The following is a 27607-nucleotide window of genomic DNA, read 5'->3' as shown; positions in this document are numbered from 1 at the left end:
CTATCAGTATCCAATAAACCCAAAGCTTATCTCTTAGTATCCGTTATTATAACCTATCAGAAGCTAACATGAGAATCTTGTATGGAGATGCTTCAATCACCCTCAGAAGCTCTTTCATGTGCACAAAGAGCTCACTTTCTACTTTGGCATCTGTACTTTCTTCGATCAGCTCTGCTCACTGTTGTAGTCAGATATGACAAACCCCTTTTTTGCAGTTGACATTAATGCATCCCTAAAAAGGGAATCCTACTGATGCTAATGAAATCCCACATGCCACAAAAGGCGTTAGTCCACTTTATTGGGTCGACTTGTACACGTCCTACTTTTGGAAAGCTCTGCATACAATGGTTTAAAATTTCATTGTCATTTCTGTAAGCCTTTGTTTTCCATCATCTCTAAACATAGACATGGACATCAAGGGCTCATTTTTGCCATTTGATCATGTTAGTAAATCACAAAAGACCCTTTTTCACCAAGCCATCACAAAAAGCTTTTGCATTATCAACAGCATTGAGCTCCTTTCAAGGGCAAAATGCAAAATTTCCTTATGAAAAGATTACACTGACAGTCCTCTTTTTTCTGGAATCCAGACTGCTTGTAAAGAAGCTTTGCACTCATGTGCACACCACAAGTTGCCTGCCGTTCATGAAACCTTCAACCCAGCTCGAAGATCTGCACCTAAAAGCGCTTGCAAATGCAGCAAACAATCTTAAATATAAACGGGGATTCCGGCAAACAATCTTAAATATAAAAAGGGGGATTCCACTTGTAAGAAGGCCCTGCTCTGTGCTACCAATCCTTACGAATTTCGAATGAATAATCTGCCTCCAAATAGCATCTTCCATCATCATCCACAAACTGCACACATAGAGTCTTGAGTTGAGAGAGTAGGAGAGGATACAGAGAGCCTTCCACTGTGCATATCAGCCATTCTCTAATGATCTAGGCAGATTGCTCACTTGGGCTTTCATAACAAACACAAAGCAGGGGTTGGATTCAAGGAAAACCTTTATCTGATCGTCAAGTTTAAACGCTTCAATTTTGGTGCATCACAATCACGAGTTCAGCTTTTGGTTCACACACAAACGTGCATGCATGCACACGCATACACACACGCGTGCACAAAATGTGCATCTGAAGGTGAGTGTAGGTGCATGCATACATGGGCATTACTTGTATATGAGCACACATGTTATACTACAGCTGTAAGCACAAACAGTCCCCCATGGAAATTGTGAAAAGAGATGCTATTGAGCAATGGGAAACGAACAAACTCATGTCCGAATCATGCTTACAGAGAACAAGACAAACCTTGGTCTTTGCAGAATAAACTCCCTGAGCCACAATTCCTGTGGGAGTAGTCTCTTCATCCAGTACTTGCACATAAGGCTCCTTCCGAGGACTAAAGGACCCAAGCATAATATGAGTCTGATCAACTGCATTCCACAGGGAAGTAAGAAACGCACCCATTAGGCCAGAAGAAAAATGTAAGAAGCTTCCTACACACAAAGACAGATGGCAATATGAGAAAAGTGAAGAGTTAACTAAAGCTCATAAAACCTAGGTTTTCCAACCGTTCCTTGCATTCAACTATTACATAAAGAACAAAGTGGGTGGCTCTCAAACAAGGGAAGAAGCAACATGAAACACACAAAGCTCTCTAGGTCTGGTTCAGCTGCCTAGGTAAGTTGGAAATATGCTTTTTGATCGAGGAAAAGTAACCTACAAGCAGAGCAACAAGCTCAGAGGCTTCTTACACTCAAAGAGGCACTTTCTGACCTACTAAACAAGTACGCACAAACTCATCCACATCCTTTTGAGCTGCGGCCGATAGAAGTATGTATCACATCCCTGTTAAGGATTGGATCTATGCCCTTGTGCCCAACAGAAGAAGGATTGTGACACTCTGTCAACACTTTCTGCCTTAAACCATCTGAGAAAGCATGCACATATTTCTTGCAAAGGAATACTCATCTAAAATGGGGGCCTAAATCATCTACCCTTTGGGTGCTTCTCTTGATGTAATCTGGCGGATAGGTGGTTGGCTAAAATATGTATTGTTATCATGCAGCATAAAACCCAACTTGACAATGGCAGTGCCCTTAAAGGGATAAAAATGTTGACTGGTCTTGAATGCTACAAGTCTTTACCTTGAACACCACATCTCCAGACGGTATTCAAGTATGTCAAACCAGAGACGAGGTTGTGCCGCACTGTGAATGTGAACTTGAGGTTGTAACTGCTACCTTCCTTCAGTGCAAAAGCTACTTCTGCTTTATTGCAGGGTAGTGGAAGCGAAATGTTAAGTTCTGCTCTTCCTCTTGCAAGAATGCTCAAGCTAACAAATTCAACCTCAGCATCCACCTTTTCTGAAATAAAGCCATGTCACCACTCTTGTAAAATATTAACTTAAGTGGGTAACTATGTGAAATTGAGACAAGAGACCAACCACATGGCAAAGTGAAGCATGTGTGAATGCCATCAAATCTAAGCTTACCGTCACTTTGATCCAAATCAATTCCACCAAGCAACTGCTCCTTCCATCTTCGAAGACTTTCATCTTCCTGCAGATTGTTCATAAGCACACTTGTTTAGCTTGGAAGTATGAGAAGTCAAATCATAAACTTTGGTTCATGTAAACCTATTGTTGATACAGTGAGAAATTGAACTACTTTAGCTACACACAACTATATCCTACTAGGGTGCGACAATTCAAATGCACTTTGCAGTGCTATATCAGAATGGAAAATGTAAGCAGGGCCCCGGGACCACCTTACAAAACTGAAATTTTTGGAACATGTTCCTTTGTCTACGGATTTTCCCCATAAAGCTTGAGATAGTTTTGTATTCAGCATGCCAGAAGAATTGGCAGCATAGACGGATGACTGCATACAAAATTTATTGTTCTTACTGGCCCGCTGTCCAACTACAAAGACAACTTGACTGTTACTCATAACAATCGACCATTCTTTTTGAATTGATGTGTATAGTTCCATAAAACAGGAAACAGAAACGAGACCAGCAAGGCCATCGAAGACGAAAACCGCTTGTTCTTTGCAATGGAACTGATTAGATACAGCTTCTTATAGTAAAATTTTGTATGTAACCTTCATAATTTCATTATGAAACAGCACAAAAAACACAAAGGAAACGAGAAGCGGGTGACTTTGGAAACGGAGTTTCTGATCCGACAGGACTCTGTTAATGACTAAGAAATCATGGCAGAAGATTGCAAAGCACCTAATAAAAATAGCAACATGAATAACTCTTGCCGCCTTTTCAAAAGACGATGTACACTTGACCGATGAGCAGTTTGCTAAACATCCTACAATAGCAGCCTGACACATCTGATGTGCATCAAAAGTTCAATTAAATGGAATAAATCAATTGTAGCATGCACTTGTGAAAAAGGTCATGAGCAAGACAACCAAGTTAAAATCGCAAAGAAAACTTTGCAAGAAATGACATACAAGCATCCACATGCTCATATGCATGATATCCAGAACTGGAAAATAATTGGAAAGAACATGCTGCCTCTTTTTTCTTTTGGTAGGAAAAACCGAGCTGTATACAGAGGTCACACCAGTAAGCTTGCCACCAGGACTCCCTGTTGATGAGTCTAAGATACATGGAATTCCACCCGAGGGTTTGGTGAAACAAAAATGTTGCTGCTCCAGATACGTTATCAACGTTCATACAGTATGGATCAGCTTGGACCAAATTCTAGCTAGCATCTCTGCAATAGAGAAAGGCTCTGCACTTGTAATGTGCAGTCAATTCACCTTCCAAATGCACCAAGAAGTATGACTAATTAGAGTGGAAAAGATCTGATCTTTGGCTGTGTATCTGTTTATGCAATCAGTAAAAAAAAGTGTCACCTTCATACTTTCACATCTTCCCCCCTCAAATAAGATATAAAAGCATGTGAAAGCCAAGATATTGCTCCCCATGAACAAATCCACCATGAAGACACACTCCAGCCAGCAGAACACAAACAGGACGCACAGGACGCCAAATCGTTTGCAGCCCCAAACAGTTCCAAAGGCAGTGCTTGGGCAACTCTCGCACCCACCAACGACAACATTGACAAATAGGATCCTATATGTTTTAAGGATCCAGGAAAACCAGGACTCAACTTAAAAGGCAAGTCCAAGTTACACACCCCTGGTACTCATCCACAATGTAACATAACCAACTACCAAACATGTGTAATATTGGCTAAATACTGTGATATCCTTGCACCAACTTTCATATCCAAGTGCCAACTGCAAGGCCAGCAGGTATACGTATAGAGACATAGATATATGGATACATATATATAAATTATAAATAAATAAAGTAAGATCCTCTGAACAACAGATAGAGATTATATATGCAATGGTTGCACAAAGACAGCACTTTGGTCCATGAGACCAATCAAGGTATAATTGATGATCATGTCTCATTATAGAATGTTACAGAAATATAAGTATCATCACTAAATCAACTCCTCATGACTCCAGGATAGAGACCCTCCTCTCTATATCACACAGGCATGGGGGGAGGGGATCTAGGGCAAGCACGCTTTTGGGTGCCGCAGGCAACATCGCGCCAATAGATTTGCCGCCCCGTATTTACAAAAAAATGCTGCCCGAACCCCGCATTTTCTATATTCCCTAATTTACATCGACCTGCATTTACGACATCAAACCCACTTGCATATTTTTCAAAAATTGCATAGTAGTTAGGGCACCGTGCTCCCAAGGGTAACATCCCTGGGTCAGTTCTTGGAGTTGGGGGGGGAGGAGGGTTTGGGGATGGGGGGGTGTGCTTGTTAGATTCTTCATCTCTAGATGCTTCGCACACTGTATACAAGCTTCACACACATCACGTGCACTAACCCTTGGTTGTGGGTTGGCCACCCGTACACCTGCTGGACACGGATCTCAGGCACACTTAGGGTTGTTCAGCACATTTCCCACTTTAGACCTGTTTTGGTCACAAATTTCTCCATTTATATTGGAGGGTCATATTTTAAGGTCATTGGGCTATATTGAGGATTATTGCCCGACCAGCCCCTATTCTCCTATGTATAGGAGTGTAAGGTGCAGCGGAAGTGAACATTGAACTTTGCTCAAGATGAGTGCTCCGAAGTGTGCTCAAGGATTCCTTTTACTTAACGAAGGGAGAGCCTTCCGTTCCTTTAATGAGAGAGTGCAAATGATCACAAACAAAGTGAATGACACTGTGATTGAAGGTGAATGAGACTGAGAGAGAGAGAGAGAAGAATACGACACCAGAGACGTTGTAAAACCCTCCTCCGAAGGCCCCACTCTCCATGGCGGAGCGGTCTACTTATGATTGCACAAATCTCTACAATGCTTGGACTTGCCGACGATGACGAGGACGACGACGAAGCGGGCTGAAATCTGAAAATGATAAGGGCTGAAATCTGCAAATCTTCTATTAGCTGAATTCTGACTCTATGTCGATGACGATGTTGATGGCGACGACGCGACGACGACGCGCTGAAAACGCAGATGCTGAAATCTGCGTTTTCCGGGCTGAATCTGTAAACTTCGCTGATTTCACCGTGCGGCGAGGATCTGCTATGGGAAGGTGAGACTTGTGAGGTTCAGGACTTGTTTTGCGATGTCTAAGTGCTGAAAACTGAAAACGCTGGTGTTTGTATTGGGTCCGTCGCGGTAGATTTGCAAAATGTTGAAATGCCTGGCAAATGCAAAAACGCTAGGGCTGAAAATTTGACTTGCGGTGGAAATCTGCTAACGCTAGGGCTGATCTGCTGTCGTTGTGCAAATCTGCTAACGCTAGGAGTCTTTTGCTTCTTGCTGTCGCAAGGAATCTGCAAGATCAAAAACGCTGGTTGATGCTGAGTTGCAAAAACGATAGGCCTTCTGTTGGGGTCCTGTTGAGAAGGTGCCTGTTGATTGTGCTCCTGCTGCCTCTTCTGCCAGAAAGTGCTAGCGCTAGGTTTGCTTATATACGAACTTAGCAAAATTGCCCTACCTACTTTCCAACAAAAGTCACTTAATAAATAAGTGAAAAATGCCAAAAATAGGTTAATGCACTGGAAAATTCCCCTGATGGATTCTGATGGGAATGCTGATAATCATGCTGTGTGCAACCGGAGGATATGCATCTACTCTACGTGATTGGTCATGCACGGTCTGCGAGCAGACTCACAAAAGTGCCAGATCACTTCCTATTCTAGACTGACTTGACTGACTGAACCTTGATCATGTTGTAGCTTGTCTACGAACACATAGGGTTGGATGTGTCACGTGACATCCCCTCCTTTTCAAAGTGAGGTACTGTTACCGAACTGTGTGGCGTCGAGGGAGATCGCCAATAGCATCCAGAATCCTAGAAGGGACTCTTCACCGGCCCACTCTGATGTGTAGGTCGTGCGGTACTTGAACTTTATAAAGGTCTGCAACGCTTGCTTCTTTGGGCTGCGTCGAAAGCGATACAAAGTCTTCTGTGGCTCCTTCGATGCTTCAACTTCGTCGAGATTAATGCTTCTTCTTCTTCAAGAATCTCCATGGCTGAAAATTCCTGAAACCACTTCCAACACAAAAACATGAATATACTTATTCCATGTAAAGTGAATGGAAAAAATCTCGTCTTCCTAAAAGACTGTGCATGCAATGTAGATGAACAAATAGACGGAGTGCCAAGCCGTTCACCACACACACGCAAACAATGAGATCGAATCTTGTCTTACTGATCTAAATCAATCAACTGTGGCAATTCACAACCGAAATGCCTATTCTTGATGCTCAATCGTTCTTGTGCTCTTTCTACGATTGTGTCGTGCCACGGAAGAGACATGGAATGTGACTTCCTTGAATGCATACTATTGAGCTTTTCATGAATAATCCGCATACATCCGTGCTCATTCATGAGGGAAACGTGCTCGACGTACAATATGTCATGCCTAGGAAAAGGGTTCACATAAAGACGCTGATTAAAATACAGGAAACGATCACGTATAAAACACTCGTACAATGCGTGCTGACGAATCATTCGAACACATAGTACTTCCTGTAAAGGTTCTTTGGACCTAGACTCGAGAGCCAAGATCGGTTCTTCGTGATTGATCGAATCTGCAATGAGGTTAGCTTCACTAGAGAAAATATCAACTAAACCATCATCCTGGTGAACAATCACATCATCGTCATGTAAATCATCATGCTTGTGAGAAATCACATCTTGATCATCATGCAAATCATCATGCTTGTCATTGTCATGCAATTCTTCATGCTTGCCATTATCATTCAAACCATCATGCAAATCCTGTGTGTCATGCTTTGGAGAAGAAGAGACTAAGAGAGTCTCCTTTTCCCGAATCTCTTGCATCTGTGCCTGCACTTGAGAAAAGAGTCGCAACATCTCTTTCATGTGTCGGTCGTTCATTGCTTTTCTTGCTTTGGTCTCTCAATCAAATTCTACTTTTCTTTCTTCGGGTTCCAAGCACGCTTGCTCGTGCTCACGCTCTATGGCTGCCATTCTTTCTTTGTGTTATGCCTTTCTTTCTGCTTTTCGTGCTTCGCGTTCTAACTTCATGTCCATCACCATCTTATTGAAAGCCTCCATAGGAGTTAGTGCAATCCTTGTCGTAGATGGGAAAGGGTCGGAAAAACCTCCTGGTGAGGAAAATTCTTCTTCGGCACTCCCATGCTCACCACCTCCAAGCAAAGTATCCATTCCGCTTCGAATGATGACCATCCATTGAAGTCTTGGGTTCTTAAGTTCACGAGGAACTTGGGGTCTTGAGGTTCTTGAGGGTCTTGATGTTCTTGAGGGTCTTGATGTTCTTGAGGGTCTGGAGGTTCTTCTTTAGCTTGCAATCTGTATTAGAGAAGAATCTTCTCTTTACCTGAGTTCTGCTCTTTTCCGCGGGCGCACCCCTTGGCGGCCTTGCGCTCACACCAAGGTTGCTTTTTCCCACCTCACGTCGATTGGCCGGCCGCTAAGTGCACGGTCCGCTCTCAACGAGCGAAAAGAGGCACAAGGGGAGGCTGGACAAGCCCTTCTTTCTTGGGTTCCTATCACTCTTCGAAAACATGATTAGGAATTGACACGCCCAAGTGAACTTGGGTTTGTGCGATCGCAACAAGCAAAAAAAATTCTGTGGTTCTTTCCTTGAGTGATACAGAACACTGCCAAAGCTCTGATACCAATGTAAGGTGCAACAGAAGTGAATGTTGAACTTTGCTCAAGATGAGTGCTCTGGAGTGTGCTCAAGGATTCCTTTTACTTAAGGAAGGAAGAGCCTTCCGTTCTTTTAATGAGAGAGTGCAAATGATCACAAACAAAGTGAATGGCACTGTGAATGAAGGTGAATGAGACTGAGAGATAGAGAGAGAAGAATACGACACCAGAGACGTTGTAAAACCCTCCTCTGAAGGCCCCACTCTCTATGGCGAGAGCGGTCTACTTATGATTGCACAAATCTCTACAATTGCTTGGACTTGCCGACGATGTCGACGACGATGAGGACGACGACGAGGTGGGCTGAAATCTGAAAATGCTAAGGGCTGAAATCTGCAAATCTTCTATTAGCTGAATTCTGACTCTATGTCGATGACGATGTTGATGGCGACGACGCGACGACGACGTGCTGAAAACGCAGATGCTGAAATCTGCGTTTTCCGGGCTGAATCTATAAACTTCGCTGATTTCACCGTGCAGCGAGGATCTGCTGCGGGAAGGTGAGATCTGCAAGGTTCGGGACTTGTTCTGCGATGTCTAAGTGCTGAAAACTGAAAATGCTGGTGCTTGTGTTGGTTCCATCGCAGTAGATCTGCAAAATGCTGAAATGCCTGGCAGATGCAAAAACGCTACGGCTGAAAATCTAACTTGCGGTGGAAATTTGCTAACGCTAGGGCTGATCTGCTACTGCTGTGCAAATCTGCTAACGCTAGGAGTCTTCTGCTTCTTGCTGTCGCCAGGAATCTGCAAGATCAAAAACGCTAGGCTTGCTGTTGGGGGTCCTACTGAGAAGGTGCCTGTTGAGCATGTGCTCCTGCTGCCTCTTCTGCCAGAAAGTGCTAGCGCTAGGTTTGCTTATATACGAACTTAGCAAAATTGCCCTACCTACTTTCCAACAAAAGTCACTTAATAAATAAGTGAAAAAAGCCAAAAATAGGGAAAATAGGTTTAATGCACTGGAAAATTCCCCTGATGGATTCTGATGGGAATGCTGATGAGCATGCTGTGTGCAACCGGAGGATATGCATCTACTCTACGTGATTGGTCATGCACGGTCTGCGAACAGACTCACAAGAGTGTCAGATCACTTCCTATTCTAGACTGACTTGACTGACTGAACCCTGATCAAGCTGTAGCTTGTCCACAAACACATAGGGTTGGATGTGTTACGTGACAAGGAGGGGGGGACACCCTCTTTCTCATTGTATTGTCTCACACCATGTAGCCATCTGGAGTTATTGGGCTGCCAACCTTTCCACCATCTGTCTCATGTGATGTCTCTTCTCTTTCTCTCGTGCCATTGTCTCTTTCCCTCTCTCACCTTCCGCTGCACACTCTGACATGGTGTCAAAGCACCAGGATGCAGATCTGCCACCGCCGTCAGCAAGGAGGACCTTTCGGAGAGTTCCATCGCGAAGAATACTTCCCTCTCCACCAGCGTTTTCCTGGCAACAGTGTTTTTCATATAGGGCTCCGTTTTTTGTGGGTTAGGGATATTCTGCTCTCTCTCTCTCCATCACCCTTTTTCTCCTCCCCCCAGCGCCTCCTCTCCTACACCCATCTACTAGCGTTTTTGCTTACGCCTCAACATTTTTTGCTGGCCAGTGTTTTTGGCAAGCAGAGGGTTCTTCATACACCAGCGATTTCAGGTTTTGTGCTGCCCATTGGAGTCCTCTTCCGGCCGGAGTTTTCCCTCCTCGACCACCCGACATTTTCTTCCATTGCTGCCTGCACCGACTCATGGACCTTCCACATTAAGATTCGGGACTGTTTTCCCTGATTTTCAGCCGGGAGTTTGTGCCCCACCCGTCCTCGTGCCCCAACCTTCAGCACCTAATGTCCCCGACACTCTGAGGATGGCTCAATGCTCTGTTTACAGCAGCATTCCAACCCCCTTTGCTGCATTTTCCGGCATAGACAGCACCTTCCCCTTTGCCTCGTCAAGTTCCCTTCAGTTACCCTTCCTGATTCACAGGTCTTTACCCCCTACCTGCACCGGTGTGGCGCTTACACGGTGTGTTTTCAGATCGCATTTCAGCTTTGCTCCTTCTTCGACATTAAGACGTGGACTCGGATATAGGTTCTGACACAACGGACGGATCTCCCTCGACATTAAGATCTTCCCTCCTCGAGGCTCTCTTGCCCCCGGGAAGATACAAGACTGGATTGGTACAGGTACTTATGTGGACGTGGCTTGTGTTTTCCACCGCTACTTATTCTTCAGTAACCCTCCCTCCCTCTCCCTTAACTATTGTCTCTCTATTCGGGATTGCCCTATCCACCTCCTCCATTGGTTCACTGTACGACAGACCCGTGCCTCTTGGCACGCCAGACGCTTCTTTTGGACATGTTCTTCTAGATGTGAGTATCCTTTAGCATTTGGATGTCTGCAAAGTTTCTTCCGGCACATTGCTCCATGGTGGCTCTTTTGCATTGCCTCTACTTGGTAGAGCTTCTTCCTTGTTTCTGCTTGGTCGTGTGGCTCCTCCACTTGCAGTTTGGATGTACCTATGCACTACTTACATGGTGAAGACCTCATGGATGTTCTTTGCTTTGCCAAGGCTATGACTTCTACAACACCGGTCATTCTTCCCGATGCATCCTCTCAGCCGTCCTTTACCTCACCACATTCCATCACTTTCTCGGGGGGGGGGGGGGGTTCTCCTATGTCGCGTGTCTTCAGAACTTGCACTTGCAGACTCTCTCTTGGATATTTTGTCCAGACCTTGGTGGTGGATGTGCTCCCACAGGTTGACTTTTCCCAGGATCTCCTCCAACTCTTTTGTCCGATATTGTGTGTCTGCCATGGAATGAAAGATCATTTTGCAGCTTATACCCCCAAGATGACTCTTCTCTCGGAAGACTACAAATATTGCGGTCTCGACATGGATGGATTGCTTATCCTATCATCTTGTCTACTATGGTGGACGATGCCTTCCCTATTGAGCCGCTTCTTCTTGCTCTTCCTCCCTCTTCTGCTCGAGCTTCTTTGACTTGGATATGCTACCGGTTTCCCACCTCGGCAGTTTTCCTCTCCTCGTGGTCAGAGTGTTCCTCTTCGGGGGGGTCCCCATTTCTTGTCTCCTGTGTCTCCTGCTGCTACATTGGGTCCCTCCATCCCAATAGTGATCATCACCGATGGGCTATTGGACGCTCATCTTAGGTTACTTCCTCATATGAATCCTCTTCAACGACTTATTCTACAGCTTGCCACTCAATCAGCTTCCTTGTGCGACTTGATCGGAGTTTCCTCACCCTTGGTCATCATCACAGTGGTGCTGTACGGATTGTCGTGTTGTTTGGCAGGCACTCCTCATCCTTTTCTCCCGGGATTTACATCTTCTCTAGATTTACCAAGCGTGTTGCAGTCTCCTCGACAGCTTCTCCGTATCGGTGGTTGAGGAGGGGTGTTAGATTCTTCATCTTTAGATGCTTAGCACACCTTTAGCAAGGAGAACCTAAAATTTGTAGAGAGGATGAATTACTAAGAGTGGGAGAGATAGATTTGGTTAAAGAGATTAGATTAGATATATATATATGTTTGATTAGAGATGAAAAAGAAAACAACAAGAAATCAAGAAAACATCAAAGTAAAACACATCTTACTTGACAAACCCTTCGACACCATTATTGATGGAGAGAGAAGAAGAGGGGAGAACTCCACTTTGATTGATACGCCAAGTGCAAGACCTTTTTTTATTAGAGTTGATTTTCCAAGGATAGCGTACAAGAATGGCTAGTCTTCCTCTAGGAGAAAGTGTAGGCTTGGGCTTATGTTAATGGCTAAGTACAATTAGGCATTACTACTCACTCCCTCAAGAATTCCTCTCATCAATGGCTTGAATGCTTGAGTTCCTTTTCAAAGAAGAAGAGGTCCCCTTTTATAGGTGAAGGGAACCCCCAAGGGTTTACACAAGAAGAGAGGAGCCAGTGTGAATAGGAATTGGAAAAGTTGGAAATGAGTTGTCCCTGCATGCTGTGGGCAGACTGGGGTCCAGTATTTTGATCATATCTCCTCAACCGTGGCTCCAAATAAAAAAGTAAAAATATGGGCAGAAACTTCAGCTCATTAGCTACGATTTTCATTTTAAAATCATTTTCCAATTCGGATTGGAACCTTGTGTAAAAAATTCATCAAAATAGGATCCATTTCTGGCAGCAAAAGTCTTCCCGTGGTCCCCTTAGCTTAAACTTTCATTTAATTCCAAAGGACACCTCATGCCATATAAAAGCATGACATTGCTCCTTGACAAAGTTTTGTAATCATGCTTGCAATAATGCATTAAAATAAGTGTATCTTTGAAATCATGCCACCTAGTGTCCCACTAGGATTTGATTCCCTCCTAGTAGCTATTTAAAAAGAAATATAAGAAAAGTATAAAAAATACATAGAATATATATATATTGGAGTTTACCCTAGATATAGGATCTAACTAGGGTGTGAGATGATAATGAGATAGTAGAAATAAAGAATCAATGCTTTTTGCCCCAAGTTAAAGAGACGGAGCTATTGATGCTTTTCCCATAGTATTTTCTGATGGTAAAGTAAGAATAGGTTACCCTTGAGAAAAATAATAGGATGAGATAGAAGGCTTATTATTATACTTAAATATGCATATGTACATTATAGGAAAGATAATTATGTATCTAAAAAATTACAAGATAACTCTTGTAGCATGCGTTCCCACTATGTACGTGTCACAGCACGACAACATGCACTGGCCCTTGGTTGTGGGTTGGCCACCCGTGAAGGGGATCGGGGAGTACCACTCAATGGAGAGTGTGAGAGAGAGAAGGAGACACACACACAGATATGGGTGGGGAGACTCAAAAGAGTGAGCAGCCCCCTATACACTTATGCTATGTATAAGGTATACAAGTCAGTGGGCGCCCAGACTCTGGGCGGCCGGGCAAGGCACAGACGTCTATATCCCAACAACCTCCTACTTAAAGGCGACTGTGCCTTTAAGCAAGGGAACCTAGTCTAAAGAATACAAAAGGTGAGAGAAAACCGCTCCCAACCGATACCCACTGGCTGGCTGTGATCATGTGCATCCGGATGTCCTGCTCATGTGTAAGTCCATACACCACCAGACGTACCGCACACGTACTTCAAGTATGTACGCAATACCTACATATCTCCCTCGTGCACTATGCCATCATCAGTCAACAAACGAATGATAACCCCAACTGCAAATGCTCCCACTGTAGCTACAATATCTGGTCTCAAGATCAACATCTCATACATGAGACCACCGAATGCCGATGCAATGCTAGCGGGCCCTGCTAGCTCTACGGAGCATGCATCAACATATATATCCCTGGCAATAGGCATCTCTGACTGACAAGGCGTGTCAGCCATATGCATCTCCTAACTGTCCACAAAAGACGCATCAACCTGTCGTGCAACCTCAGAGCAAACCAGTTGCTCTAGGTGTCTGCTGGAAGACATATCCTGCACAACTATATCCCCATGCTCACTGTCGAGCATAGAAAGGAATGACTGCATAATTGCTGACATCTCAGCCTCCTCTGCAATCATCCACTGCAAACATGACCACTCAATCTGCTGTGACTCACTAGAGCTCTCATGCTCTAACTCCGTATGCATAGACTCTTGCACAACGTCCTCCTGTCGTGACTCACTAGAGCAAGACCGCTCTACCTGTCTATCCTGCATAGAAGTATCTCGCATAGAAGTATCTCGCACAACTGAGTCTCTGCTTTGCTCAGTCACTAGCAAAGCATGCATGTCTGACTCTGTCACCTCTCTGTGTGACTGCTCAAGTCGTGCCCCAACTGTGTGCACAACGAGCTCACTACTCTGCACTCCATGCAAAGCATCCTGCAACCCATAAGCAAAAGAGACTCGTCTACTCTCTCGCTGTCTAATTGGCTGCATGATCACAGATCCACATGCAATGGGTAACCTGTACCACTCCTGGCACCTCTTGCAATCACTAGCGAACCCAAATGCATCACAAAATCTCGCTCTCGTAACGAAATCTGACATCCACAATCTCTAAGCTGACCAATCGAGATCAAACTCACTGTCAAATCTGGTACATAGCGCACATGTCGTAACAAGTAAGATGCACCACTCGGTAATGACAGTCTCACATCTCCTGCACCTGCTATCGCATGCACCGATCCATCGGTCAAACGTACACTGCCAAGCATCCCGCTAGAATAGCTACAAAACCATTCACGATGCGACGTGATATGAAACATAGCATCTGCGCCTAGCAACCACTACGAAGGGAGTGCACTATCCACATGTATAGCATCTCGTGCATAGCTCGAGGTAAAAGTGACATCCCCGTCACTAGTATACTCCGACACTAAACGTGTCTCAACTGTCAAAGCAACTGAGTCCATGGTATCACTACATACATCTCTGAGACTGCCATGTCTCCTACGATGTCGCATACGACGAAAACAGCGTCGTCTAACGTGTCCAGAATGACCACAATACCAACATGTCACCTGTCGGCGTGCTCGTGAATGTACATGTCTCACACGAGTCCGTGATGACTCATATCTATCATACATTTCATGTAATCTGCGCCAAAGTGCTCTCGAAGTAGTCTCATACATAACAAGAGCATATACAAATTCCGCAAGGTGCAAAGAGAGTGTAGATAGTGCCATCTCCTCTAGCTCCTGCCACTGATCGTCAGACATGTTTGAAGGTCTACCTACATATATACCTTCATAAGTTCAGAATAGTATGAACTCACAAATTATAAGAGGGAATAAAGCACTCATAAAACTATAAAAGCAAGGGACACACGAAAAGAAAAGAAAAACAAAAACAAACAAACTAACTAACTAAATCACTTTGATTGCTTCGAAACAAAACTAGATAAAACAAAACATTATTAACTTAAAAATGTTTTCAAAAAAGGTATGTGTAAAATAAGTTGACGCAACTTACTTGGCTTAAAACAAGTACTCAACTTTAAGAAAAAAAAGAAAAAGAAAAAAAAAAGGATAAGACATCTTAAAAACTTAATCCTCGAAATCAAACTTCACACAACAACCTATAACGGAACACATTCTTAAGTCCTCAGGTAAGCTAAATATGAAATCGAAAAATGAATACTACTACAAACCTACGAAGAGCAAAGAACCAAACTTGACAATATGTGATCTCAACTTCACTGCTTGTCCAAACAGGAAGAATAAGATTATCACCTTTATCATGCATAGCTTGGACAACAGCTATGACATCCCTACTCACGTCGTCAGTGCCCAAGAGTAGGTGCAGGTTTATATAGAGGTCATTCATGCTTTGAACGTACTCTACAAAACCAACGAGCTGAGTTTCTATCACCCTCCGGAGGTGATGGGCATACTCAGCCATGATAAAGGCTAGCAATTGTCAAGCTATAGTGAAAATACTAGAAACGCTAAAGATCAAAACAACAACATAAGGTGTTATTAAGTCAAACAATAAGTCGGCTTTTTAGCTCCCCACTTCTATTGAATTTACTACTGATTATCTTGAACATTCCAAAGGAAGAAACACTAAAAATAAACTTACTACGATGCAAAAATGAACGAACTTCTTTCATGATTCTTTTGAATGAGTATCCTTTTTCAACTAGTAAAGAAATAAGATGGCAAGATTGAACAACAAAAGTAGATTTACTAGAACAAAGACGAGAAAATCTAAATAGTTGAGAGCAAATGACACCGTACTTAGCTAAAAGAGAAATGTTCGAAAAAATGTGAGGCATGCGGATGATTTTTAGATTGGCATATTCTGGTTCAAGGAGCTTATCATAGATATCTACTTCTAATCCCAAGGGAGTCTGAAAAATCTTAAGGTCTAAAAGGGCACAATAATCACTATTTGTGGTACAGTTAAGTTCACAAAACTCCTTGGGATAAATCCCTCCGCCTACAGAACTCGAATTCAAGTACATAAAATCTTGAAAAGAAGGAACGTCAGGGACAAAAAGATCATCTACAAAGCGTCTTACATTGCATAACTTGTGCAAAAATATTGGGCAAGTGTTAGCAAGGACAAGACGCTCCATAAAATCAAACTCATAAGTAAAAAGATAGAAATTAGCAAGAAAAACAGCACAATTGGTACCCATAGGGATACCAATTGTTTGCTTGAAAAGAGAGTCGCCGATGGTTATATATAAATTGTCCAAAAGAAAATCTAACCAAGATATAATGTCAATGTCATCTACAATCCTGGTGAATCTCTTTCTTCCTTTGTCTACATCTACATTCTTATTTTTCAGCCATAAGAAGTCAAAGTTCAAGGCTGACTTTTCTACTAGCAATGCCTTGTACCTATCCTTCTCAAGCTTGTACGCAAAAACTTTTGAAATAAGAGACTTGACTCTAAATTTAAGGTCCTCCAAATTTAGCTTCGTGTATAGCGTTGTAAAGTCAAAAGTTTGGAGACATAAAGAAGAAGATTTCTCCTTAAGGCTTCTTGAAGAGTTCAAAAACTTTAAAACAGGAATCACAACTACTGAATCATTTAAAATCCAACTTGAATCGGTAGGTACGTCTGCTTCCTTTAGCATATTATTCCACAATTCATTTACGCTAGGTAAAATGGCTTTGAAACAATAACTAAGCCATTTGGAAACCTCGGTCAAAGAGGTGTTACAAGAAGCAGCTATAAATCTAGGCTTTATAGGGTTCTTGTGGAACTTCCAAACGGTATATAAAAAAGGTAATTTAGGCTGGCACTTAAAACCAAAAGACTTACAAAAGTCTTCATGTTTCAAGATAACCTCTTGCATTGAAAGATCACAATCACTGTAAGTCTGAGAATTTACTTCACCTAACAAGCATTCTAAATAGAACTTTTTGCACGTAACAACAAAGTTATTAGAGCACTTATCTACATAAGAGATTACAAAATCACGATGAAATTTCCTAAGAGCATCACGATCAGAAGAAGATAAGCTATTCCTTCCTGAAGAAACGTTCCGAGAGCAAGATGCTAATTTCAAAGAAGCTTTCTTGAGGATTACAGACTTCCAATGGGTAAAAATACCTTGAACTCCTAAAGACTCCTCAAACTTTACTACGAAACTAGAAATTCCTTTTTCTATGGCTTTGAGAAGGCAAGAGTCGTTTGAGGAAGGGAGCCTATATTTAGTACCTCTTGAGAAAAGGTCTTTCAAAGAATCCGAAGGAAGGATAGAACAATCGGCAGTAACTACATGACCCAAAGCTCCATTTACGTAAGAAGAAAAGGCAGTTTTACTACAAGGGCAATCAATACGTGAGATTGCAAGCCTCTCTTGCTTTTTAAGATTACGTCCTATGTCACTATAGTTGAAAGCTTTTTGTCCTAAAGTTTTCACATATTTGAAAGCTACGACAGGATGGTTCCATACCTTTCTCACACAAGGAGGGAGAGCATCCAAAGCTTCTTGAGATCTCAAAATAGAGCTTAATCCAATCTTGTCTAAGTCAGGGGAGGTAAAGATAGTTATCAACAAATCTTTCTTTCCAACCAAGGGACTTTTCAGACTAGGACATTTGGACTTCAGAAATTTGCCTAACAGTACTCGAAGTTGAGTGCTGTGAGACTCTCTTAGCTCCAAATCTTCATAAGAGTAGTTCTCAAGGGTATACAAGAGCTTAAATAGGATCCTTATATTATACCTTTCAAATATTTTATAAGAAAAAGAACCCAATTCCATGGCGCTAGATAAGTAAATCAATCTCCGTTTGAAATCTCTATAAGCAAAAATTCTATGGTTAGAAGGGTCATCACTCTCAATTCTAGAGATTGAAGCCCTAGGGAGACCTTGTACTCTACTAGAAATAGTGTTGTGCAAAACAACTGGATTGATTTCAGGGATAGAAGGCGGATCTGAACGAGAACCTTTAGGAATCCAAATTCTTTTAAACTGACTTGAAGGGAGAACTAACTCGGGTTTGGGATGCCTTCGCCAAAGCATAGGTTTCTTATGGTAAATTGTCTTATTTTTACGTAAAGAAGGTCTACCTACATCACCACTCAATGGTCGATGCAACCCTCGCTGTGTCAATGCATCAAGCATACACTCTCTCCATGCTGCAAAGTCTGACCCATCAAATATGCACATTTCGGAGAGATCATAATCTGAGCGATCACCTGTCTCTGCCATGAGCACAATGTAGCAAACTAGAAAGCAAAACCACCTCACCAACAATACCTGGAAACTGTCTACCAATATGGCCAGAAACACAATGTAAAACCTATGAGACACACTCCAAAATAGAGCTCTCGCAATGTCAATACAAGCCTCGCATGCTCTAGTATCACACTGCAATCTGTGAGCTAATCATGAAGCCCACACTCTGCGGTATCGATGCATACACACGCACAAGTCTCCCACCTGCAGAGAACACCGCACGCAAATACTGAGTGCAACCCGCAATCTCTACCTAGATCGCATAAATGATACGCATAAAACTCCTGGGAAAATTTCGCTAGAGTTTCGTCAGTAAAACGGCCACAAAACCAGTAACCAAACTGTCTGCACGCTCAAAACCATGAGCAACCAAAGCGCATCAAACCGCACTCCAAATGCATGCACCAATCTCCACACTTTGCATACATCATTGCAAACACCTGCAAATCTAGTACACAAATATCTGCTCTACCTGTGACTGCCAAAAAACATGCTCGAGGCATACATTGCCAAGCTCAAAATGCAATCATATTAGTCTCCCTAAGCATCAAACCACATAAGGCATACATCGTATCCTCCCACCTGTGAGGAATCTTGCAGCAAATGTCACTCTCACATCTAAGAGCAAACCATGTGTGGAATCCTCGACACACAATAAACAACTGCTGCTGCAGAAAATTCAGCGTTCAGAATTTTAAAATTCTGATATGACGAGCGCGTCCGGAGCGTGCCAAAACCCCAAGGTAGACTCCTGGATCACATGTATCCGAGTCCGGGTGTGAAAGCTATGCCAAAAAACCTCCGTTTCGACCCAAAAACGCAGCATAAACTGCCAAAAGAGGACTGAAAAATGCAGCTCCTCAACCGTAGCTCGAATGAAGTTTTTGATGGCTCGAATGGCTTCGAAAGGGGGGTAAAACACCAGGACACCTAATGGAAACGCTCTCGGAAAGCTGAATTTGCCGATGCCGCAGTCGAAACCCTGTTTGCGCTCTTGAAAGTGCGCGCGCGCATGGACGCGATTTCGGGAATGAAACTAGCTCTCCACTGTCGTCGTGACTGTGCACACACATGCTCCCTCCACACCTACGCTCCGATACCAATTGAAGGGGATCGGGGAGCACCACTCAATGGAGAGTGAGAGAGAGAGAAGGAGACACACAAATATGGGTGGGGAGACTCAAAAGAGTGAGCAGCCCCCTATACACTTATGCTATGTATAAGGTATACAAGTCAGTGGGCGCCCAGACTCTGGGCGGCCGGGCAAGGCACAAACGCCTATACCCCAACAACCCGTACACCTGCTGGACACGGATCTCAAGCACACTTTGGGTTGTTCAACACATTTCCCACTTTAGACCTATGGGTTGGCCACCCGTACACCTGCTGGACACGGATCTCAGGCACACTTAGGGTTGTTCAGTACATTTCCCACTTTGGACCTGTTTTGGTCACATATTTCCCCATTTATATTGGAGGGTCATATTTTAAGGTCATTGGGCTATATTGAGAATTATTGCCCAACCAGCCCCTATTCTCCTATATAGAGGAGGGGGGACACCCTCTTTCTCATTGTATTGTCTCACAGCATGTAGCCATCTGGAGTTATTGGGTTGCTAGCCTTTCCACCATCTGCCTCATGTCATGTCTCTTCTCTTTCTCTCGTGCCATTGTCTCTTTCTCTATCACCTTCCGCTGCACACTCTAACAATGCTGACCCGAATTTACAAGTTAGACCCAAATATACAAATGTGTATCGGGTGGCTCTCATGCTCTCAATCGTTGAACCCCTCCCCCCATGCTTGTGTGAGATAGTGCCGTGGGCTGTGTAGGCTGTCTACTGTTGTACGGCATATAGCATCAAATGGAAAGAGTCCCCTCTCAACCTAGTATCTCCATCATCGAGTGCCTTGAGAGGGGGAGACAACCCAATGTTCGTGGTGCATTGTTCCTCTGATGTTGGGGTGATGATGGCTCGAACCTGTTGGCAGTGAAAAATGGTGAATGTCACCACGGTAACTCTTCAAAATAAAGCACCTCCGGGGCTGATTTGATGCACCTTTGGATCTATCTTGATGTGGGATTGCTGATGGGCACCAAGGGGTAGAAAGGGTTGAATTGTGCTCCCAATGTGAGGGGAATGAAGGGCTGAAAGGTGACTGCAAACAAGTAGTTCTGGCACGCAAAACGCAATCGGTCCGTCGTGAGAAACACGGCCAAAGATGCAGCTGATGACATAGCAGATGATAGACAGCAATGTGAGCACTCGATGCGGTGCGAGAATGGCTGGGAGAGAGCCTCAATGTGCTGCCAAAAGCTCAATGGCTGCAAATGACGTAGAGTTTGCAGATCTGGATAGTTTCCGGTGAGGGAAGGGGCTGAAATCTGAAAATGCTGGGCTGAGATGCTGATCTGGAACTTGCTTGCGAGGATTGAGGCCAAAAACGCTAGGCTCAGGAGCACATGCAAAACACTGAGCTCTTGCTGGCGCTAGCTCTCAATGACTGAAAATGCTAGCATAGTTGCTCCTTTTATATGACTTTTGGCCAGGTCGAAAAACTTAGGTCAAGTGAAAAATGTGCAAATGAGTGCACACGGGCGACAACTCATTGCTCGGTGAAGCATTTGACGAACCGATTGGACCAGCATGTTCCTCTAACTAAGACCTACATACTCCGCATGCCAGATGCCCACCGAGGTGTAATAACATCTATCAGAACGCTTGTACGATCCAAGAGGGTTCCAAAATTGGAAAATTGGCTCTAAAAGTCGATGAAGCATGTCCCTGTGACACAGAGAGCCATGTGCACATGACATCCCCTCCTGCTTAAGGTGAGGTACTTGTACCGAACTCCATGCACGCCATAAGATGGTCTCGGACAAAGTTCCTTATAGATAATGTCCTCCACGATGACTTTTGAGAGAGAGGCTCCCCTGGGTGATGTGGAATTGTTCAAAACACAAGGATGATGATGATGCATCTACTCGCAAACAATGGCCTGCCTCTTGAATAAACAATGGCCCGCGTCTTGAATAAACAATGCCCTTGTTGGTTACCGGCAAACAATAACCTTTGCTGCCTCAACTCGGATGATGTGAACCAAACTGCAAACCCGAGATTGATCTCATAGAGCGAATGGTAGGATATGCAAACGCCGATGTCCACAAAAGTTACCGTCCAACCTATGCTGCCCCTACGCGGAAAGATTGGCGAGAGCAATGCTAAGTGGGAGATGAAGATGGATATGTCCTTTGGAATGCCCACAAACCATGGCAAGTCCTCTGTATGATGTCTCATGAAACCGCCAAGTAACTCCTCAAAGATGAAGGCTCCTCTTGGGGCTTCGACTAGATTCATGTATGATGGAAGCTCTAGACGAATCCTCGTCCGGATGTGGTTGCGAATGTAGACTCACGATACCTACGAACTCTTGCGGTGGTTGCCTTGTGTTGGAACCCTTTGGCTCCAGATTGATGGCTACCGATTGCTAAGAAGATACAGATTGTGGACCCGATGTGCTGCCAAAGATGTGCACAGATTGATGACGATGCAATGCCTCTTCTGGATTGATAGAATTCTCCAAGCAGATGGAAGAGATGGTTGTTCAAACAATGCCAAGACTCCAAAGCTAACAGGTTGATCTGGATGGCGCCTTCTTTTGTCCTCATAGGCCGCTAACATATCCTGATACTCGCAATCAATATCATCATGTTTCCAATGCATGTCTTCAATGATGCGATCTGTCATCTCGAAGAAGTTATGACTGCAAATATCCATGCTAGGATATCTTTACGTCGAGGTAGTCGAGTGCACACACCAAGTTAACTACCCTCTCGCACTCCATCGCCAAGCATTATGCTCCAATTCACTACTTTTAAGTGAATGAACCCTCAAAATCAAATTGTTAGGTAGAGAGAGAGAGAGAGAGAGAGAGAGAGAGAGAGAGAGAGAGAGAGAGAGAGAGACCCGATGGGTTCCCAACCAACCTTCGCCCCCCACACCGTTGCCGATGTGGTATTTGCTTTTTAATTGCGTAAATGGAATGTACACACATGCATACCTCAATGCAAACTAGAGACTCGATGGGGGAATGTCGCCGCGGTAACTCTTCAAGATGAAACATCTCTGGGGCTGATTTGACGCACCTTTGGATCTGTCTCGATGAGGGTTGCTGATGGCCACCAAGAGGTAAATCTGGAGCTGATTTGCGCTCTTGATGTGAGAGGAAACAAGGGCTGAAATCTGGCTGCAAAAACGCAGATCTGACTGCAAAAACACAGCAGATCTGTTGCGCATAGCAGGGCTGAAAATGCAGATGATGATGGAGCTGATGATGGATAGCAATGGGAGCACTCGATGCGCCAAGAGAATGGCCGAGAAGAGGCTCAATGGGCTGCCGAAGTACCGGGCTGCAGCAGAGAGGCTCACGTCGGTAGATCCGGGCCGGTTCTAGCGAGGGAAAAGGCTTAAAACTGAAAACGCTGGGCTGATTTGCAATTCCAGGAGGTTGCTCGTGATGAAGGCACAAAAACGCCAAGGGCTGATTTGCAAAAACACTGGGGCTGCTGGTCTTTGCTGACGCTAGCTCTCATGAATGAAAACGCTAGCTGATCTGTTGCTTTTATACAACTTTTGAGGCAAGTCGGGAAATTTAGGTCAAGGTCTGGAAAAATGTGCAAAATGTGCGTATACAGGTGATGACTCCCTGCTTGGTGAGCCATTTGACGAACCGATTGGACCGACACGTTCCTCTAACCTAGAACTACATGCACTTCATACCAGATGCCCACTCTAGTGTAACATCTGTCAAAACACTTGTACAAACCATTAGGTCGGGAAAAATGTGCAAAAATGTGCGTATACAGGTGATAACTCCATGCTTGGTGAGCCATTTGACGAACCGATTGGACCGACACGTTCCTCTAACCTAGAACTACATGCACGTCATGCCAGATGCCCACCGTAGTGTAACATCTATCAAAACACTTGTACAAACCATTTATGCAAGAGCATTCCAAAACTAGAAAACCTACTCTCATGAACTCGTCCGGACATGGAGGTCCTACGAGTAGGCTCACAAAATTGCTGGTACTAATCCTCCTAGGATTCTAGACACTCCTATCTAGGGATAAGTGGAAAATTGGCTTTGGAAGTCGATGAAGCATGTCCATGTGGTACAAAGAGCCATGTGCACATGACAACTCCACATCACCAAGTTGTGATAGTATCTACACATGGACATCAAACTAATGCATTGTCAAAGAAGAAAAATGAGAGATCCCCCCCTAAGCATGAAGATTGAATCTATACGAGATTCTCCCTGTGTGTGTGTGTGAAGATCCTTGAGCAACGAACCAAATAGTTGCACAACCACGTAAATAAGGGGAGTTTGGAATAGTGTGATAGGTGATTTCTGCTCCTAACACCAACAAAGATCAACATTCTCCACTTGGAGGTGACTTGTAAGTATCCATGAGATCGTCAAGTCAAATATACGTCCATACGATAAAAAAAGTTTAACTTACGAATTAGAAGAATGATGACCACTAGAATGTGTAGATCTTACATCATCCCACGCTATGGGATGGTATATAAAGCCTTTATTGACTGTGAATGATAATTTTCCGTCTAATCAATAAACCTAGTGTTTCTACAATACATGGGATTTTCAGCTATATCAATAATGTCATGGCCCATAATCAACTGCATTGTGCAACAAAACTAGCGCAAGTAATCATGCCCAAAAAAAGGGAAACAACCAAGCCAAAGGTATGATTAAAGTGGCAGTACCTACCTCTTAGACCCATGCAAAACAAACTAGACTCAATGGGCAACCAACAAACTCCAAAAAATGAATGTTTACTCTCTCTCCCAATGTTACAGATTATTTCTTGTTTCATTTTATTATATGTCCCTCTCCTCATGTGCACCAATACAGATCAACACCATATTCAGTACACTCCTTACGGCATCACTACAAACTCTCCACTGAGTCAAAGTTGGAGTACAACTTGCACTTCAATCTCCTATCGATATGAGAAAAAGGTGATTCGATGTGGAATAGCTCCTTCAAGAGATATTTACAGCATAATTGCAAACACATGAGCAAGATCAAGATATTGCTTTGCTTGCTTTGATGTGATGCTACATATCTATAAAGTCTCTTAAAATAAGAGCTTGCAATGATCATCGACTGAGTGTAATGAAGTCTTCAACATTTCCAAGCCACCTAATGAGCCAAAGTAGACTCCTCTAAAGTGCTTGGATTTTGGGAGAGGGAAGGGCTCTCCTTGCAAGTACAGCTTATTGTGTCATGGGTGAAGCTCGAGACTGGGCATGTCATACCATGACATACATCCACCGTTTGAAATATGGAGAGGTTCTTGTAACTAGAGGTATGAGTCGCCTCTGACTGCCCAGGTCAAGTATTTTACAGCACTTCAGTCTTAAACCTTCAAGAGTTCGTGTTACAATACCTAATATTCTGGGTCTCGCATTGACAGACCTTGAACAATGAATAGAATGCAGGGGATGGAGGAGTACCTTATCCAGTTCTAACTGCTGTTTGAGAGGTACCAAAGGACTGGGTACAAACTCCTCATCATGGACAGCAAAAGAGGCCTCGGGATGTTCTTCATCTTCGGAGTCACAGAGGGAGACTCTGCTAAATTGCTTGCGAAGAACGGAAGACCCAGAAGGGGACGATAAGGAAGGATCGCCGGAGTCCATGAGCTCACTGTGAGTCAGCGAGAGCGAGTCCGTGTGTGTGTGTGTGTGTGTGAGAGAGAGAGAGAGAGAGAGAGAGAGAGCAAATAAACAAGCTTTAGAGCTGTGAGTAGCTAGGCAGCAGGCTTTCGAGTGGTGGAATATTTAGGCTAGCAGTCGCAGCAGCAGAAGCTTCAGGCTTCAGCTCTCCAAAGCTGCCTTGTGGTTCAGCGGCAGTACGTGCACTTCGGACTCGAAGGTCGAGAGAGAGAGAGAGAGAGAGTGTGTGTGTGTGTGAGTCAGACGGGTGTCTTGTCTGTAATCTGAAATAAGTAGATGCTTTCTACTTGTGCTTTAAATTCTTTTGGAAGCCCCTTTCACTTTCACAGTTCACTATCCTCACGATGCACTTTCACCATCCTGAAGGTGACCATCTAGCTAGTGGCAATCTAATCTAATCTAGAGCCTAGCTCCATGGACTTTCGCTTCCAACCTCGAACCTCAGCTAAGCGTGGGTTCCAATGCCCGAAAAAAAAACTAGAGTGCTTCGTCAGCCTGCATAATCGGAGTGGTTGAAGCATCGAGGCATTGAAGAAGAGTATATATTAGTGAAAAGGACATAGAAGTGAAAGCTAAGAGGGAGAGAGAGAGAGGGAGGTTGTTTTTTTTTTTCCTGACAAATCTTTTTAGCGTAAGGGAGTAGAAGTCACTCGAACGTGCACTGAACAGGAGTATACATCCGTAAAGGAGAATGAAGAAATGAAAGGTGAGAGAGAGACGGAGAGAGAGAGAGGGGGAGAGGGATAGAGCGCTTATTATTTGCTTTGCAGAAATGTTGTTACGCTAAGTGAGTGGAAGTCACTGAAACGATTTGATGTAAATAGCATGCCAAAAAGTTGACGCGTTAAGAATGGAACCAAGCGAACGAGAGTTGAGAAGGCTTTTAATGTAGCATGCAATGACTTCTTTAAAATGAAATGGACAGAAGTTATGTGGAGAAGAGGAGGAGGACTAGGTAACAACACATATCAGTGGGAGTTTTTGATGCAGGAAGATAGGGCTATATCGGTAAGATGCTCTTCAGAGTTGCGCGTGTGGGAAACTGGTTGACAGAAAAATAGCGCGAAACGAATTGTTTAGCTGACTGAAGGTGGCTGGGGACCACGTTAGAGTAATTTAATTATATAGTCTCGAGTAGGCCGAGCACGTCCGCAATCTGAACGAACAACATACAATGGTGTTTTGTGGAGCAACCAGCTAGCACGGCGATGTCGATGGTGATTTGTCGACCGAGTGTATACCAAGTGATGTAATGTGGATGCCATGGGGTAGGTGACTGAACTGGCCATGGAATGAACTCACTCCATTTATGCATGTAGTGTCTGAGGACCTGCTCTTGCAACATGTACATTGCAGTCTGAAATTCTGACTACTGCTCAATCAGATCAACTGGAATCGGCCTACCCATTCTAAACTGAAAAGAAAAAGCATTTCAATCAATGAAGTTTTTCCCTTTTTTTCCCTTCATCACTGTGTAATTCTTGTGGAAGTCGTAGAACGTAAGATTCTCCAGACTTTGTGGTCGTGCACAGTACAAATCGACAGGGTGCAGCACGACATCATTGTTGTGAGAAATTATTCGTTGTCGTAGTGTCGGGGGTGATGAGTCGACGTATTGGACGGTGTCACTCTTTGAAATGATTGGGATTTGCAAACAATTTAATGCCACTTCTGTTGCTGAGATAGGCTTCGATAGTAAAGAGGCTGAGATCAGCTTCAATTTCACAATGTCAAGGCCACCTAGGCCTAAATGCTCTGCATCTTCTGAGCGGATGTTGAGATGGCCCATTGGTTCAGTTTTGAGATACTTCAGGAGGTAGTAGGACAATGATGAATTGGTGACCCGCTGTATATTCATATGTGCACCCCATAGCAGAAGCAGTGTAGGGTGGTACGGTACGACATTTCTGTCTTCATGTCGGGGCCTGAAGTATTGCCATCTGTGATTTTGTTCGTTGAAGACTGGGTTTGGATTAGGCTGCGCATGAAATGGAAAACCGTGTTTACATACTCCATCTCTTTGACCGTGGTAGCAACTTGTACGGCACTTGTGAAGTTGTTTCCTGAGTACGAGTTGTCGAAGGCGGCTGACTTCTGGCAAAACAACAGTGCTAGTTTCTGGCGGGATGTATGCAGTTATCTCAGCAGATAGTTGCTCTTTGTCTTCTTCATGCATCCACAATATGACATGAGCATGCAGTGATCCTCTATTTTGGACCTCATATCTAACCAAGTGGTGTTGCACACGTCCCAACACACCTTTCGCAAGTATATATTTGGACATGAGCATTTGGAACTTAGTGTGGAAGGTGAGGGCGCATTCAACTGGACAGTCTGTCCAAGTGAAGGAGGCGTTCAAATGACGTGCAATTAGCTCGATCGTGTCAATCTCAGGCCATCTTGTGTGTGTGACCTCATCGACAGTGAAAGTCAAGAAGAAATCAGGCATTCCCCATTCATCCAC

The 27607-nt window shown here is 43.8% G+C and overlaps 1 protein-coding gene across 1 annotated transcript; it reads right to left on the bottom strand.

Moving 5' to 3' along the window:
• Positions 1-408: 408 nt before the first annotated feature.
• LOC147424780 (rho GDP-dissociation inhibitor 1-like) lies at positions 409-25389 on the bottom strand. Its single transcript, XM_086500592.1, has 5 exons — positions 24922-25389; positions 2498-2564; positions 2151-2369; positions 1312-1436; positions 409-858 (listed from the first exon to the last, which is right to left on the bottom strand). The coding sequence occupies exons 1-5, from the start codon at positions 25105-25107 to the stop codon at positions 790-792; spliced, it is 666 nt and encodes a 221-aa protein (XP_086356718.1). The 5' UTR covers positions 25108-25389; the 3' UTR covers positions 409-789.
• Positions 25390-27607: the final 2218 nt, after the last annotated feature.

This window comes from Adiantum capillus-veneris, chromosome 25 (assembly GCF_014529385.1).
Source record: "Adiantum capillus-veneris isolate H3 chromosome 25, ASM1452938v2, whole genome shotgun sequence".
In the NCBI taxonomy this organism is placed as follows: domain Eukaryota; kingdom Viridiplantae; phylum Streptophyta; class Polypodiopsida; order Polypodiales; family Pteridaceae; genus Adiantum; species Adiantum capillus-veneris.
This window is presented reverse-complemented; position numbering and strand designations above follow the sequence as displayed.

Coding starts and splice junctions, on each gene's coding strand:
- LOC147424780 (XM_086500592.1), bottom strand. CDS start 25,107: ATGGACTCCGGCGATCCTTCCTTATCGTCCCCTTCTGGGTCTTCCGTT. Junction 2,370..2,497: donor TGATTTGGATCAAAGTGACG/GTAAGCTTAGAT, acceptor GCTTTATTTCAG/AAAAGGTGGATGCTGAGGTT. Junction 859..1,311: donor TTTATTCTGCAAAGACCAAG/GTTTGTCTTGTT, acceptor CTATGTGTGCAG/TTTGTGGATGATGATGGAAG.